This window comes from Hermetia illucens, chromosome 5 (assembly GCF_905115235.1).
Source record: "Hermetia illucens chromosome 5, iHerIll2.2.curated.20191125, whole genome shotgun sequence".
In the NCBI taxonomy this organism is placed as follows: domain Eukaryota; kingdom Metazoa; phylum Arthropoda; class Insecta; order Diptera; family Stratiomyidae; genus Hermetia; species Hermetia illucens.
Window position 1 is genome coordinate 79,865,977 of NC_051853.1, and position 18,316 is coordinate 79,884,292.

At 44.0% G+C, this 18,316-nt stretch overlaps 1 protein-coding gene across 3 annotated transcripts in view; it reads left to right on the forward strand.

The window, feature by feature from the left end:
* The window catches only part of LOC119656833, a 312,026-nt gene that overhangs the window by 277,235 nt on the left and 16,475 nt on the right, over nucleotides 1-18,316 (forward strand). For all 3 annotated transcript variants that reach the window (XM_038063481.1, XM_038063482.1, XM_038063483.1), the window contains exon 8: nucleotides 2,783-2,899. In XM_038063481.1, the coding sequence (XP_037919409.1) occupies nucleotides 2,783-2,899 (117 nt within the window). The remainder of the gene's footprint in view (nucleotides 1-2,782; nucleotides 2,900-18,316) is intronic.

Sequence of the window (18,316 nt, forward strand, 5' to 3'; positions counted from 1 at the left end):
CGACTTCGATGTTCAGACCAATCTTGGCAAGTGAATTCTCGTTTGCACGAATTGCGTGACCATCCCATCGAAGACGCCTCTCTCGGAAGTTTTCCACGATCGATGCAACCCCATAACGATCGCGGATATCCTCATTTCGGATGTGATCTAAACATGTGACGACACTAGTCCAACGTAGTATCTTCGTCTCCATTACCGCAAGACGCCGTTCATTGTCTTTTATAGTCGGCCAGCACTCAGAACCATAGAGAGCGACAGGGCGGACGACATTGCGGTAAATTTTAGATTTGAGACGTTCGTTGATACGTCGATCACAAAGAACACTAGTTGTGGAACGCCACTTCATCCAGGTTGCGTTAATACGTGAAGCAATTTCATAACGCAGTTCTCCATTGGCTGATAGCGTTGACCCGAGGTATTTACATCGCTCAGTTCTGGGCAGATCGCTGCTGCTGACAGTGATTGTGCCTGTTTCATGGGGATCGGTCGTCAAAAATTCAGTTTTGTTTAAATTCTAGGAGGCTAGGAAAACATCATCTGTATAAAGCAGTGTGTAGGGCGCTGGACGTTGGATATCTCGTGTGACGGTGTCCATAACAAGAACAAAGAGGATTGGTGAGAGGGCGCTTCCTTGATGAGCACCAACAGAGACACGAAGCGGTTTTGATACACCCGCCATATTTTGAACTTTACTTTTCGGTTTGTGGTAGAGCAATTGAACCCAGCGCACGAGTTCTTCTGGCACGAAGTGTTGTCGTAAAGCATACCAGATGATCCTAAGTCCACATCCACACAATGGTGGATCGGACTTTCTGCTTTTCGAGGAAACCGAATTGGTGAGCTGTTATTAGATTTCAATCCTCAATGATTTGCTTCAGTCTTTTAAGGAGAAGCCCTTCATATAGCTTGGCTGTAGTAGGGAATAGAATTCGACTCTAATCGGCTCCTTCCTTGGTTTGGAGACTATTATAACTTCGGCCACTTTCCATTGTTGCGGCACGTATTTTAATTTCCATTAATTATTTGTAATAATTTGATCAGACCCTTTTCCGGCAATTCTTTTATTAGTCTCCCTGTAATAAGTTCATAACCAGGAGTTTTATTAGGAGACACATTTGTTTTAATTTATGTCCCCAACTCATTTAGTTTTACTCGGGATATTGGGTAATGGTCCACTTTTCTGACTGGGGTTAAGCATCTAGACACTCATTTATCTGGAAGTTGGGAAGTACTTTCTAGACGCTTCGCGAAAAGATCGGCCTTATCCTGTGCAGAACGAACCCATTTCCCTGCTTAATAGGTGGAGTTTGTTATCTTGGTATTTTTAGATCTTTCGCGGCCTTCCACAGGCCACATTTGGAATATATCTGCTGAATGACTCATTTCTATATTTATTAATTAAGGTGTTTAGCTTATTCATCAGAAAGTTTAGGGTTTTTTCCTTTCCATTGTGCAGTTTCTTTTCCATAATTTACGATCTCTACGTTTCTCTGCAATTAGTTCGTTAACCTTTGAAGGACATTCACTATATTATTTATTCAGTTCATGATTAACAGGAGTGCTTTTCCAACCCGGCTTTTGTATCTTTATTGTTAACAGATCAATTTCCTTCTCGAGTTAATAAGCAGTGCTGATTTGGTCATTTATGCAAACGTTTTTTTGAATGTGCTTTTTGAATACTGCCCACCTTGTTCGCATCTGGTGAGTCATGTGGTTGAAAGAAGCACAAGGTCGCTGGTAAGCGTGGTTGGAAGTATTGGGGATAACTCGTTTGGTATCCGCCGGTTTTCTGTAGATTTCTAAGTCTACCTTCTTTTGCTTCCATTGGCGCTCCTTTTAGCTGTTTATAATATTCACCCCTAAAAACGAAGTAGTACAGATTTTTTCTATATGGTCAATTCCCAAGCTTTTTCTTCATTCGGTTATCGTAGTCTTCTTTTTCCAAAATTACTAGCTCTGTTTGGAAGCCGGCCTAGAGAGTCGTAGGCGTAGTACGGAGCAATAGGTGCTGAGTGTGAACCACTCAGAAGGTCGTGGCATTTCCACATAATGCGGATGTTGCAGTGTTCAAGCTCATTGCCAGCAAACGATATGGACGGAGTGTAGGGGGCGCTGTTCCCCACATAAGGGTGTAATAATAGTTAACCGGACAATCCAATTGCATCCGGGCATTGAAATGTGTTGGAACACTTCGTTTAAGATAGTAACCGTACACTAGGAGACAATATATTCAACATTTCGTTCGCACGTAATTATTACTCTGACACAAATACTCATACATAGCTGAGTCGACTGGTATCCGACATATATTCACGATATTAATCCGTTTGTCACCAGAGTAATTTGAACCGGACTTTCCACTGTGACAGTCTAGTGTTCTAACGACTAAATCCATAGGGGTATATGGCCTTCTCTTAGTGAAACTGCCGATTTTGAAGTTTGGTGCGACTTCTTACTAATAAACCCATGCCTTACCAGCACTTTTCATTGCCGCTAGGTCTTAGTGCTATGAATTAATGTCACATCCATACGATATCTAGATTGGTGCTTTTTCGACTCCTGTCTATTTTTTTCGGATCTGATATGTAACCAACTGAACTAACTTCAAACTAAGGTTCGGGAAACTGCAATTCAATTTTAAAACTTCATATATTGGATTTCTAAGCATTCTTTATCGGTTCTGAGTTTCAACAATATTTTCGTTAAGGACAAATTGACACCATTATCAAAAACTATAAATAAACATTTAAATTTGGACTAATTTTTCTATATTTTTTTTCAGGAACGGCAAGATGAGCTAAATAAAGCAGTAGTTATGCGAGATGAAGTCGATCGGGCACCAAGTTCACCACAAATTAAGACTGAAAACCAAATACAATCATTCCCAACACCACCACCGGTAAGAAATTGTACTGCAATTATATGATTTTATAAAATGACGTAACCTCTAGAGGTTTAAAACCAAAATGTTTTACTTTGCCTTAGGCAAAAACCTAAAACGTGTTTTTAAGGTTTTGTGTGAAACAAAACCTTATTAGAATCGAGACGGTGTCTGTCTGTCCGTCTGTCCGTCTGTCTGTCTGTCTGTCTGTCTGTCTTTTTTTTTTTTTTTTTTTTTTTTATGGATGGAGGTGGAAATCTTAGAAAGACACTGCCGCGCCAGGTTGCAGCAGCGTGTGGGATTCTCACCCACTAAAACCACCCCCACTTTCTCCTTTTTCCTTCCCCGCGGGACCGGCGCAAAGCATTACTTCGCGGGGTGGACTGCGCTTTACGCGACCACGCCTTCCGTTCTTCGCGTCCTCCTTGCGCGCTCCGCTCTTGCCAGTTCCTCTTGTATTTGTTTGATGGCGGTGTTCACCGCACACCAGTTTCCCTCCGATTTCAACATTTCCCCGACGATATTCTGCGGGCTTAGAGTGGTTTTCAGGGCGTTTTCCAGACTCCTCCTTTCTGAGAGAAATCGTGGACAGTGGAACATAACATGCTCCGGGTCCTCAGGTGTGCAACCACATTCAGGACACAAGGGAGAATCATCCAGCCTGAATTGGTGCAGGTACTTCCTGTAACCACCATGTCCTGACAGGAATTGCGTCAGATGGTAGTTAATCTCACCGTGTCGTCGCTGGATCCACTCTTCAATACGGGGAATCAAAGTGTGGGTCCAGCGACCCCTCTGCGAGTCATCCCACCGTTTCTGCCACTTTTCCAGCGACTCTCGCCTTGCCGCCTTTCGGCATTCTGCATCCTTTTCAAGAGGATTCATCTTCCTTGCCTCGTACAGGCAGCGTGTCTCATTTGCCAGAATGTCTATCGGGATCATTCCCGCAATAACACACGCTGCCTCGCCTGATATTGTTCTGAAGGCGCTGCACACCCTTAGCGCCACTAAACGGTAAGTCATATTCACTCTCCTACGATTACTCTCACATGCTAATGCTTTCTCCCAAACTGGTGCCGCGTATAGTAGTGTGGAGCGAACCACTCCGGCTACAAGTAATCTGCGACTGTACCTTGGACCTCCAATGTTAGGCATCATCCGCGCTAATGATACGCTGGTATTTGCCGCTTTCTCACAGGCATAGTCCAGATGTCCCCTGAAATTGATCTTAGCGTCAATCATCACCCCCAGGTATTTGATAACCGGCTTCGAAGTGATGACGTGACCACCAACGCGAATATTAATCGTATTCCTCTTCCTACGATTGGTAATCAAGACCGCCTCCGTCTTTTGTTCCGCAAGGTCAAGCTGAACCATCTCCAGCCACGCTTTTATGGCGCTAATGGTTTCGTTAGCGTACATTTCGACGTCTTCAGGTTCTTTCGCGACGACAACCACAGCTAGATCATCTGCGAAACCGATTATCGTGGCCTCCTTTCGCACGGGAAGGACAAGGACCCCATTGTACATGACGTTCCACAGGAGAGGACCCAACACTGAGCCCTGTGGTACTCCTGCGGTGACGGTGTACTGCTTGGATCCCTCATCCGTGTCGTACCACAGTGTCCTCTCCGAAAGGTAACTGTTAAGAGGCTTAGTCAAGTAACTAGGGACACCCGTGTTAGCCAGTGAACTTTTTATCCACTCCCAGCTTGCGGAATTGAACGCATTTTTGATGTCCAACGTCACTACGGCACAGCATTTTTTAGATGACATCGCGTCTCGAGCCAGCTTCAAAACAACGTCTACGGCGTCGATCGTTGAGTGGGCTTGACGAAATCCAAATTGTCGCTCCGATAGTCCATCCTTGTATTCAATGATAGGGAGCAGTCTGTTGTAGATGACCCTTTCGAGCATCTTTCCTGCCGTGTCGATAAGGCAAATCGGTCGGTATGATGAAGGGTGTCCTGGGTGTTTATTCGGCTTCGGGAGCAAAACTAGTTTTTGCCTCTTCCACCGATCGGGGAAAATTCCTTCTATCATGCATGTCTCAAACACGCTGATAAACCAGTCGGGTCTGGTCTTAACAGCGAGTTTAAGGGCTCTATTGGGAACAGCATCCAGACCGGGTGCTTTGTTATCACTAATTCTCCGGCAAATTTGCATAAGTTCCTCCTCAGTTACCGCAGGTATGGTGTAGACGTCGAGTGCTCGCTTGTGTTGTTTGCGCTCCCCTTTATCCGGGGGGAAGAGCGCCGTCACGATATCGAGCAGAAGATGCGGGCAGGTCAATTGTGGTGTTCGCCCTCTCATCTTCTTCATAACTATCCTGTACGCTGTTCCCCAGGGGCTTTGGTCTGCCTCTGTGCAAAGCTGCTTGAAGCATTCTCGCTTGCTGGTCCGTATAGCCTGCTTAAGCCTACCTCGAAGGTTCACATATGCTAGCCGTTTCTCGTCGAAATCTGGTCTTGCTCTAGATCGTTGGCAGATCCTTCTAGCACGAAAACATGCATTCCGTAACACCGCGATCTCTTCATTCCACCAATAGTTCGAGCGCCTTTTTGCGAGAACTCGTCGCCTCGGCATAGCAGCGTCGCATGCTCTTGTTATGCGTCCCATCATTTGCTCTACCTTTTCCGTAGCCGCACCACCGGGACATTGGCCTCCCAATAGCATCTCTATGAATGCATCCTCCTCAAGCCCCTTCACGGACCAGCCACGGTTTCCAGCCTCACGGGGACACGCACCGACGCATGGCCCACACTCGATCTGGAGGAAAATCGCCTGGTGGTCGCTGTGAGTATAATGCTCACTGACAAACCATGTCATTCTCCTCGCCAATGTGGTACTCACATATGTCAGATCGACTATTGAGCCCGACCCCGTCCCACGAAAAGTGGAAACGTTTCCCGTGTTGACAAGCACCAAATCTAGCTCCGCGAAAGCCTCGAGCAGGATACGGCCCCTGGTGTTCGTAGTGCGACTGCCCCAATCCACGGCCCACGCGTTGAAATCACCAGCTATGATCTTGGGGTTTCGACTTCTTGCATCCGAGACTAGCATACCTAGCATTCCTTCGAATTCTGTTATCGTCGCGCTTGGTGGAGCATAGCAACTATATATATAGATGCCAGCTATTTTTGCCCTGACGAATCCAACTTCTGGAAACTCCATCACTTCTTGAATGGCCTGATTTCCACACGCCCATATTGCCGCCTTGCCAGTTTCATCTGCAGTCCAGGCACCGCTCTTATTGTTGCGATAGGGCTCGCTGATTATGGCAGCTTCGATTCCCTTCTCATAGATGGTCTGCGAGAGAAGGTCTTGCGCTGCCTCGCAGTGGTTGAGGTTGATTTGTATCAACCTCATTTTTTTACTGCATTCAAGGCTCGCCTAAACACTGGGCATCTGCTGCTACCTGCAACGTGCCGACAGTCGACGCCCTTTTTTTCCTTGCAGAGCATGCATTCAGGCTCAGCCTTGCATTCCCTGAACATATGGCCTTCTCCCCCACATTTTCTGCAACATTTTGACCTGTCACAGTCACCGGTGCATTTCGCCGCTATGTGACCGAATTCCAGGCATCTAAAGCAGCGCTTAAGGGATACCTGCTCCCTGAGTCGGCAAACGACCCAACCTATTTTTACTTTCCCAGCCGCCAGCAGTTTGAACGCTGCTTCAGTTGGTAAGCTTATAGTTGCCGTTTGCGTGCCTCCGTACGCCTTCCTCAGTCCCCTGATTGCGGAATCTTGCAAGCCAAGTGGTCCGAACTGCTTTTCTAGGGCGTCACGGATATCCTCCTTGGTCGTAATTTCGTCAATGTCCTTGCATTCTATGACAAGCTCCTGCTTTCTGGCCCGAACTTGAGCTTCTTCTCCTAAGGACTTCTCCACCTTGCCGAGGAAATTTTCTGCCGTTTTGCCCGGAGACTTCTTCAGCTCCAGCATCAAGTCTCCTTTCTGGGAGCGTCTGATTCGGCTAACGTTTTCTCCAAGGTCCATCAGCTCAGGATCGGATTTGACCTTCCTAAGAATATCGGCGTAAGTCATATCTCCTTTTTTGGAGATGATGATTAATTCGGGCCGTAATCTTCTTTTCTGCGCCGTATTTTTCCTTCCACCAACCTTGGTCCATGCTTCCTTGGTCCCTTTTTGAGGCTTTGCCTCCCTTGGGTCAATTGGAGCCGGCGCCGCAGTTTCCACGATGTTGGTAACTTTGTTTCCCTTGCCTTTTGCCGGTGAGAGGCCTTTTTGCCTTTTAGCGTCCTGTGAGGATCCGAAAGAATCGTTCGCGCACTCTCTACTCCCCTTTTCAAGTTTACCGCCCTTTGGATGTTGAGGGGGTGTCACTTGTGTTGCCTGGGTGACGCTTGATTTCTTCGAGGCGTTTTTTTCTTCCTTGGCACTATTGTATAGTACCCGAATGGTACGGACCATGTTTTTGATGGCCTGGTGCACGTTGTGTTTGTCCTTAATAAATTCAGACAACTCTACTATTTTGCCTCCGAGTAGGGCAAACGATGATTCGTCCGGACTCTGACATAGCTCCTCCGCTTGGTTTTCGCATTGGGCGCTTACGTACTTATTAGCCTTCCGAATGCTTCCCAGATTTCCTTCCTTCATCAAGGTTGATTTCGGAGGAGATCGCGCTATCGTCGAGCTTCTCTTAAATGGATCAACCACTAAGTCCTGCGACATATTTCGATCAGGTGTAGTTACCCCGCTATGGGCTAATAACTGACCAGTTTGTGCCCCATCTTTTCTTGGGTTTTGAACAGGCGTTCTCGGGAGTGATGTACTCCTTTTAAATGCCTCTTTCTCCAGGCTACTTGTAGTATTTGATGCAACGGTGGCCAAGTAATCCACCACCGAGGCACTGCAGTCGAGGGATATCGACGGCCGGGAGCCTGCTTGCCCACTCCCAAAAGCCGCCGGTACTGGGTTTACGAAGCCCTGCACCGTAACTTTATTCTCCTTCTGTTCCTCCATGTTTGGTTTTATTTCTGGGTATCCTTCCCATAGCCAATTTTTATCCACGGGCGGGCGTTTACTTCCCTCCTACCCGGCCTGCGCATAAGCATGCCCATACACGCACACCTGCAAATGCGTATATGTGCATATTCCTACGCATCCGCCGAGCATTCCCTTATCCGCACGAAGGGACGCGCCTGATGGGAGATTTGGCAACTCCGCACAGGTCTGTCTGTCTGTCTGTCTGTCTGTCTGTCTGTCACACCCGATTTATTCGCAAACGACTAGACCGATTGTCACGAAAATTGGTGAGAGTATGTAATCTGGTGATCCCTTTACATGCAGTAAGTGGCGCCATCTTGTGTTAAGTTTAAGGGGGGGCTCCCCATACATGTGAATGGAGGGTGCAAATTTTTTTTTTCCAGAATGTAGCCATGTAGGGTATCAAATGAAAGGTCTCAATTAGTACTTTTCGAAACTGGTTCAATATTTGATATTAGATGAAACATAGGGGAGTGAGGGTTCAAAATATGACCCACAAAAAGTGTAACAGGTCTCGTTCTCAGAACCTATCCAACCGAAAAATCTGAAAAAAATCACAGTGGTGCATCTCCACGAAATCTAGGTCTCAAAATATATCCGGTTCCGATATCTGCACAAATAAAGTTAATAATAGTATATTTCCACATTTTAGAAATTTACCCGGCAACCCCCCTTATATTCATCCCAGAAGTACAAAATTTGGCATGCGTATAATAAAGAACATAGTGCATAAGCTAGTCAAGTTTGAAGAAAATCCAACCATTATTGACAAAGTTATAGGGGGTAAAACTTTACCATTTTTTGTGAATTTCGGGCACTCTTCATGCATGACTGCATGACGTCATCATCACATATCAATTCGTCAATACCACAACGAAATGAGTTCTTATGAATTGGGTCGCAGAGAATTATTTTGTTTTAGTTTTTTAGTTATTTGTCAGCCAGACATGTGTGTATGTAGGTATATAATAGATGCGTGCTAATGAACTTTGTGAGTAGTGCCTATTCAGATAGATATAAGAAGTAAATCGGAAATATGGGTACGATCAATTTATATACGTGCATATATGTGTACGGTATTCGGAAATAGGCAGTTTGTTTGTTTAGGGTGAGCGTGATATCTATGGCTGTAATATGTACGTATGTCTCGTAGTTTGGAAAAATATGAAGGATTATGTTGGATTTGTAGCTATATACGGACAGAAAAATGTGCGTTGAAGTTTCTCACATAAGATGAACACAAAACCTTTATACCCGAAGCGCGAGCTTCCGGTATTCCGACTTGTTTTATAAAAGCTTCTAATTTAGTTTAGGACTGATTTTCATTAATTGGGCGTATTTGATTTCATTTTGCCTTTCCCAAAAAGATATTTAACGACACAAATGTGCCAATCAGTTCACTTAAGTGAGTAACGCAACTCATCAGAAAAGAGGTGATCCGCTACAGAAGAGTCCAAGAAATTTAATTGCTTCAATCAAAGCGATAGGGATTAGTTCTTTATAATAAACTAGACTTAACGGCGCGATGAGCATGCAGTAGGATTTTGTTGAAAGCGATGGGTTTTTATGATTTTGTGTAAAACAAACTCTTATCAGAATCGATTCAATTCCTGCCTGTCTTTCTTGGGTTTTCTAACGATGTGGAAAGCTTCAAAAAACTCTGGTCGGGACATGTCAGATTATGGGATTTTATTCTTTCCCTGCCCCGTGGCACTACCAATGGTTATTACATTACGGAGCGGAGTTAGCCCACTTTAGTTAGGACTCCTTTTTAAGGTTTTGTGTGAAACAAAACCTTATTAGAATCGAGACGGTGTCTGTCTGTCCGTCTGTCTGTCTTTTTTTTTCTCATCGTTGGAAGGTGGAAAGGTTCAAAACCTACTGCTGGCTCCTGCCATAAAGTTATGTGAGATTTCTACTCACTAAAACCACCTCCTTCTTCTTCCACTCTCCCCACGGGACTCCTATAAGCATTGCATCCTGGGGCTGGATTAGTTCTTAACTGCGGAGCATGATTGTTCGCTCCCTTTCTTGCTTTCTTCGCAGTTCTTCATGCCTTAGCTGTTGATGAATCATTTTCAGCTCAATTACCACTTGATTCCAAGCCTCCGTTGATTCCAACATAAACTCCGCTATGTTTCCAGGTGTTAAGCGCCTGTTTGCGATCGCCTCCAGCCTAGTTCGGTATGCTGTAAACCTTGGGCACTCAAATACAACATGCTCCGCATTCTCAGCCACGTTACCACATCTTGGGCACCATGGTGACTCGTCGTGTCCAAATCGATAAAGATAAGCCCCAATAACCTCCATGTCCACTTAAAAACTGTGTTAGCTCGTAGCTTAGTTCCCCGTGATTCCTTTCCATCCATCTTCGAATGTGCGGAATGATACGGTAGGTCCAACGGCCAGTTTGTGCCCCGTTCCATCTCTTTTGCCAGTTTGCGATGGATTCCCGCCGTGCTAGTGCCGCCGAAGTACAATAGACCCCCCGATTGCGTACATTTTGTCGTAGAGACGCCGACCTTCATCCGCCAAGATGTCTATGGGGATTGTCCCTGCCAGTACATATGCTGCTTCTCCTGATGTCGTTCGATAAGTACTGCATACCCGGAGTACACTTAGTCGATACGCCATTCCTAGTTTTCCGCAGTTTGATTTGTTTTCCAGAACGGTTGCCCAAACTGGAGCTGCATAGAGTAGCACGGAACTAACTACCCTAGAAATAAGACGGCGTCGACTTTGTCTTGGTCCACCAATGTTCGGTAGTATCCTTGAGATCGTTACAGCGATGGAACATGCTTTAGTTGCAGCGCACTCAATGTGTTTTTTAAAATTGAGTCTTTTGTCAATCATTACTCCCAAATATGTAAGCGACTCTTGGGAGTAAATTATTTTTTCACCAACTTTAATTTTCACGGTCGTGTCTTTCCTTCTTTTGATGATTAGCACTAGTTCCGTTTTATGTTCAGCAAATAATAGACCGGACTTTTTCAACCAGGAATTGATCTACCATATCGCTTCATTTGCATAGATTTCGATCTCGTCTAAGCGTTTTGTCACTATTGTTACCCCGATATCGTCCGCAAAGCCAATAGTTGCCACGCCGTTAGGAAGGCGTAGCGTCAGCACTCCATTGTACATAATTAACCACAGTAAGGGACCTAAGGCAGACCCCTGTGATACGCCGCACATCATTGGGAATAATTTCTCTCCAACCGTCTGTCTGTCTGTCTGTCACACCCGATTTATTCGGAAGCGGCTACACCGATTATCATGAAAATTGGTGAGAGTATGTAATCTGTTGTTCCCTTTACATGCAGTAAGTGGCGCCATCTTGTGTTAAGTTTGACGGGGGCTCCCTATACATGTGAATGGAGGGTGTAATTTTTTTTTACAGAATGTAGCCATGTGGAATATCAAATGAAAGGTCTCAATTAGTACTTTTCGAAACTGGTTCAATATTTAATGTTGGGTGAAACATAAAGCTCAAAATATGACCCCCAAAAAGTGTAACCGGTTCTGTTCTCAGAACTTATCCAACCGAATCATTGTGTACATTGACACTGAATCGTACCATCGCTGTCCTTCATCTTGTCTAGCAAGATGTTAATCGGGAGCACTTCCGAGATGACGAACGCTGCATCATCTGAGGCGATCCTGAAGGAGCAACACACCCTTAGGACTGTTCTCCTATAGACTTCACTCAATTTCTGTGCGTTATATAAAACTTGCGGCGCTGGTCACCGAAACTAGGTCTAGATACGGCAAGATAGAACTCACTTCCCTGGCTATGAGCAGCCTACAAGTACGAAGACGTTCTACTACATTTGGCGTCATTCTTGCCAGAGCCATACTCTTGGTGGATGCTTTTCGTATATATATTTCATGTGTTGCTTTAAATGAAGTTTTGGATTTATTATCATTCCCAAGTATTATATTTGACGGCCAGCTTGGAAGTGATGATATCATTCCCAATTCTAAAGCGAGCGTACTTTTCCTATGAGGCTTGGCGATAAGGACCGATTCATGGCTTCAATGGTTGCTTCGGCTTTACGGAACTCACACTACTGATCTGACAGGTCTCCAACAACAGGGAGTAATCTGTTGTAAATTACCCGCTCCAACACACTCCTTATAATGTCTAGGAGACACATGGGTTTATAAGAGAATGAATCATCATACGCAGCATAACTTCCTTTTTTAAAATGCGCGCCACTCAGTTAGTTGATGTCATAGCGGAGCGCTAGTGGTCTCGTTCAAGAGGGGATACTGTAAAGTTTTGTCCCGACATGGTTCAGTCGCCATCATGCGTTGGAATAGTGAGGAGCGTGCCTTTGCCGTTGAGGTTTACTTTTCAAGCGGATGTTCGGTTATTGCAACACAGCGTGCATTTCGGAATCGCTTTAATTTAGCCCCGTTGGCTCCCGTCCCAGACCGCAAATCAATTGTTACATGGGTCACTACATTCAGACAAACTGCAAGTGCGACAAAAGGAAGAACTGGAGTCCCTCGGCCCATTAGATCACCTGAGAACATTGAAGCAGTGAGAGCGTCAATGTTGCGATCGCCACGGCGTTCTGCGCGCAAACATGCATCTGCCCTTGGACTCTCCGATCGTTCTGTGAGAAGAATTCTTCGTGATGATCTTCATTTTCATTCCTATAAGATGGCGATAGTGCAGGAACTTTCAGAACGTGACTTCAATTCTCGGATGAACGCGTGTGAGCTTCTTCTTGATGTCGTTCCCGAGGGTGGTACTGTTTTTTTAGCGATGAAGCCCATTTTCATTTGTGTGGGTCGGTTTGCAAACAAAACATGCGCTACTCGGCTGACACCAACCCTCGAGCATTGCATCAAAAGCCTTTGCATTCACCCAAAGTCACAGTGTGGCTTCCTCCACTATGTGCATTTAACCTTTCTTCTGTCCGATGGACGCTTCCAGCTATTTGATGAATTGGCTCTTGATGAACCCAGAAGATTTTTAAGCTGGCTGTTCCTGTTACCATGGTTGATGAGAGGGCGCCCTTTTAGTCCCCTCTTATCAACCATGGTAACAGGAACAGCCAGCTGGGTTCATCGAGACCCAATTCACCAAATAGCTGGTAGCGTCCAGCTGTCTCGGGCCCGAAGTTTCAACGGAGATACAGGATAGAAATTTCAATGAAAAAAATTATATTATAATAGATTGTCCGCATAATTTTTACCCTGGACCTAAATTATCTCTCTAGGTCCCCTCTACAATTGTAAATAATGGCTTTTGCTGACCTTGAAGAAGAACACCTTTCGGATACTGTATATGGTCTAATTAAATTTGACAAATATCAAAACAGCAATGTAAATGTGTGCATATGATGTAAATTTTATCTGATTTTATTTGATACTTAAATCCACTCATTCTTCACAGTTTGATCTCTCTTTTTGTACCCTAAAGTTTCATATTTTGGGTTTTCGTTTATTTCCGATTCCAACAAATTTGTGGAAGTAAAACTATGACATCATTCTTACCAGATCTTATTTATATCGGTGACCGCTTTACAATGTATTTTTTCTGCTGTGCCGGAATACAGTCATAATATTCCGTTCTACTTGATAACAAAAGCGTTCTGCTGTGTGTACACCCCTAAACCATAAAAATTTGGTTGTAATTGAATTAGTTCAGTCGTTCCAATGAGTAAAAATTTGAATCAATTCAGGGAAGTACACGTTTACCACAGTTATTTGCCTTCCAAACAATGATGCATGCATGCACGTCAATATGTTTGTATAATGTTATCAAGGGTTGATAAAAACTGCATAGTGTTATATTTAAAGTTTTTGATTTCATAACAATCACGACACGATTTTGTTGTTTGTTGCTCAGACGAGAAATATGTAAAACGAAACAAAGGATAGCAATGAAATCATGCTGGCAACCAATTTGAAAATTTGATGATTTGCTTATATTGTGTGGAGTTGGAGTACATAAATTATAAACAAAATCACACACAACACTTGAAAATAAATGAAAATTAAATAGCAATTGACGTACCATGAGATGCGTAAATCAATATCATCGCTGGCTTCCAACTAATTTCGCCAAATGCTCTGGTTTAAATGGTCACCATATCCTTTTCGGCCGGAGAATGAACCACATTGTTATTTTCAAAGTCGGGGACTGGGATAGCCCGTCCTTTGCCGCATGTTTAACATCAAATCCTTCTCGAAGAGCCCATCTCGACTTTAGTAGAATTAATTACAACATCAATTTTAAGTCCAAGGAATTGATGACCACAGCCATGCGTAAAAAGTTATCTTTAAACATGGACCTACCTGTGTTGTACAGAGCATTCGAAGAATGTTTCATTTTTCTTAGACCATAAACGCGCATAAGTGGGTGGATTACCAAAAATAGGACTTACTTTTCAAAACTATTTTGACTCATTCGTGATTCATACTTTACTGGAACCGCTGTCGTTTCTGCAAATTGCTTTCTGAGGGGCAAGTACCCGCTTAATAATATTGGGGAACAGTTTAATCACAAAAATTTAGTGCCTTGTTATAATCAAGGATATGTCCGCACCATATTTCGACGTACTATCTCTGGCCTGTCTCAATCTCATCAGGACTTATTTTAAAAGCTCGCTTAGATCCCTTTGCATTTTCGATGCTATTATTTGTCTCTTTACATTTATTGGCCTTCGCTCTTATTGACCCGTTTCTGTGGTCATCCATTTCAGCCTCTTTGGATTATCCTTTTTACCGTTTTGTGTAAAACAAAGCCTTGATAACAACTGGTTTACTGTCTCCCTTTAGGTCGCAGTTTCCCAAAAACGGTTATATCTGTAGGCACGCATGCAGTGAGTAACATCTAGGCTAAGTCTAAGGAAGGGTCCCTATGCATGAAAAAGGGGTCTACATTTTTCTCCATTAAATAGAGTCAGGTGCGGTATCAAATAGAAGCAGGTTATAGTAGGAGTAGTAGTAGGAAGGTTAGTACTTTGCCAAGCCGTTTTTAATTGACATCAACTGTAAAAGAGGAAATAATATCATTTATTTCACGGGTTTGTTCTCAGAAAGTACCCCACTAGCAAATCCGATGAAGCTACCCCAGTAAGAAACCTAGGCCTCAAAACTCCTTTTATAACTTACAAATATCCACAACATACAATACCGGAAGTGTGAATCTTTGGATTTCAGATTTTCGAGGAAAAATCTGCAAAACAGGGATCGGAAGCTTCTAAAACAGGCTGTAATGGAAATATAGGATCACCAGGGCAGACCTATCGCAAAGATAGGAAGGTGATGAAAGTTGATCTTCCAAGCCTTCTAACACATTAGTGTTTCTTTACTAAATTGTTCTATCAACCGCGTAGACTTCAGCCTTTCCTCACGCCGTGGGTAAATCTGCACGTGTTTCAATTCATGGAAGATTGGAATCCCAGTAGGATACGCGGCCAATCCATAAAATTTTGGAGAAACGCTGAAAAGTTACTTAATAATAACATAACAGCTGTTCCAAGCCCAGTTGCGAATGGAGGAGGGATGAATAGCTTCAGTATGAATGGCTGCAACTACCGCAGCGTCTAAACAGGTGCATATTATTCATTGACGAAGATATCACCACACCTACCAACCTAAGGGCTGGTACGGGGAAGCGGCGGGATTCGTTTGATTTCATGACTGGATCGGCTCCATAATAGACATGGTGGTTCGAGGTCTAGATGCCACGGTAATCAGGAGCATAGTCCCACCTGCTCCAACACAATCTGTGGCGACTACTTCAGCAGGTTCAGTTAGACTGAAGAAATGAACCTCTTTATCATCGGCTCCTACTATTAAATAACAACGGCAGTGGCAGGATGAACCTCGGCGTAAAACCAGGATGTCTGCAGTTACTTATCAAAGCAAACCTAAACCGGATATTGGTAGTTGCGACGTTGATGATAATGATGAGGGGCAGGGACAACAGCTTACCGCCCTTTATTACACAAGATTTATGACGCGTTTCGCACAATACGCACACGCGGCACTTCATCACTCGTAATGAGATCACCCCCGGCCATCATAAGGGAACGTGTTCGACTTGAGTTCAGCTTCGGACTTGGTGACCAAAAGTCGATAGGCGCAGAGACGCAGTCATCAAAAACACCACGTCGCACGGCGTCAACAGTTTCAATAATCGCCAAAGTACTCTTCATCACCATATGACTGATAGCTTCGTTGAGGTTCGGGACGAATATCAAAGAGTACACAGGACGTCCCGGTCATGATGCTAGAAATTTTGATGGTGCATAGCAGCACTTCTTTGGGGAAAATTGGTCCAATTGCCAGCAAAGGAAAATTAAAGTGCCAAAAAACTGGAGCTACCATGTCTAAGTGAATTTGCTCCATATCAAGACTACGTTTTCTTCCATTTAATGATATTCGAAATTTCACCTAATTAAGGGGGAAAACCATATCAGGAGATTATCAGAATTGATTTTTTGTATTGCATAGATCTTTTGGATTCAAATGAAGGTAGATTGTACATCTCGGGTTGATCTTCCCATGATGTCATCGTTAGCGTAGGCTAGTAGTTAGGTGGACTTGCAGAGGATGGTGCCTCTTGAATTCTCATCAGCATCGTGGATAACCTTTTCCACGGCCAGACGGCAAGAAGACGCATGATAAGTCACCTCCTTGTCTTAGACCGCTGTTGATGTTCAATGGTCTCGAGAGTGATCCTTCTTATTTTATCTAGTCTCGCAGATTGCTCAGGGTTAGTCTAATCAGTCTTTTTGATTTCATTGTGATAGCGAATTTTCTCATTTGCGTATACAGTTTTACCCTGGCTATGCTATCATAGGCGGTCGTAAAGTCGATGAAAAGATGGTGCAACTGATGTCCATATTCCAACAGTTTTTCCATCGCTTGTCTGAGAAAATCGGATTTGCCTGGAGTATAGGCGAATGATGTTCTGGGCGTATGGGGCTATCCGGTCTAACAAGATAGAGGAGAATATCTTATAGATGATACTCAGCAACATGACACCTCTATAATTGCTGTACTGCGTGATACAGATAATGCCTCGTTGCCAATCGTCAAACATTGATTCGATGTCCCACAACTTCAGCATCGGTGCTTGGTGTAGTTGGTTAACTATGGTACTTATGTTTTCTAAACCAAAAAATTGCATGGACTGTTTCTTCCATACTTGGTGGTGGCAGCAATTGCCTGTCGTCTTCATTTGGCGGGGCGTCCAACTCGCCGATATTTTAGTTATTGAGCAGTTCATCATAATACTCAAACTATTACCCCAATATGCCCATTCTGTCGGAAAGCAGATTTCCTTCTTTGTCTCGGCAGGATGAGTATCGAGGTGCATAAGGCTTCATCCTGCTGACTTGTTGGTAAAACTTGCGCGGTACAGTTGTTACAGTTGCTTTCTGTATTTTTCGAATTCACAGACTTTTTGGTTCTCCCAGAAGTGAAGATCATTTGTTTATGCTTCATCTCCAGGACATCCGTTAGCTGTGGTCGTTGCGGGTGGCGCGGAGCACTATGCCAACGAGATAGTAATCCGAGTCTATATTGACCCCCTTATATGTTCTGACATTCATAAAAGCTGAGAGGTGGCGGCGTTCGATCAACACGTGGTCAATTTGGTTGAAAGTGGTCCCGTTTGGAAGGGAACACGTATGTCTATGGAGTGCTTTCCACGCAAACCAGGTTCTTCAAAAACATTTCGTATAACACTGCTAACTGAACAATCTAATGCTACTTGATTGTTGGAATCTCGAAGGATGATTTTGATATCTTACTTGGGACAAGCTTGGAGGATTTCTCAACTGCCTCGTAGAAGGTCTCCTTGTCCGATTCTACAGTCTCTTTTGTAGGGGCGTGAACGTTAATGAGGCTTATATCTCTAAATTTGCCTCGCGAGCGCAGAGTGCCTTTCACTTATGTTTTCAAAGTCGATGATAGCAGGTTTCACTTTTTGGCTGACTAGGAAACCTGAGGGCACATGGTTTACTGGATGGCCGCTATAATAAATGGCTCTTCGCCGCCAAGAAACCGGCTCCTGTGCATCGCATCTCTTGCAACACTTTTACACTTTTGTACAAAAAGCACACATTCCATGAGAAAATGCGCAAATCGTTGTTTCGTTTTCGTTGCCGGGGTTATCGTTGTAAAATCCATTCTTTCCGGGGTTCCTTAGCTTCGTAACTTGGATTTTCCTTGTAGGCTTGTCAGCCCTTCCCTACCCCCAACATGGAGGACCAGTTGGTAAAATTTGTGTCGTTTCCAGGCGCAGGAGACTCACATTTATTCTTTTTCGTCTTCACTTTTTCATTAAGAAAGAAGAGGTGGAGATAGAGTTTGGAAGTACAGCTGTTGGTGTTGATTCAGCAGGTGTTTCCTAGGTTTTATGCTCCATCGTGGGTACCAATCTATTTTTCGCCCT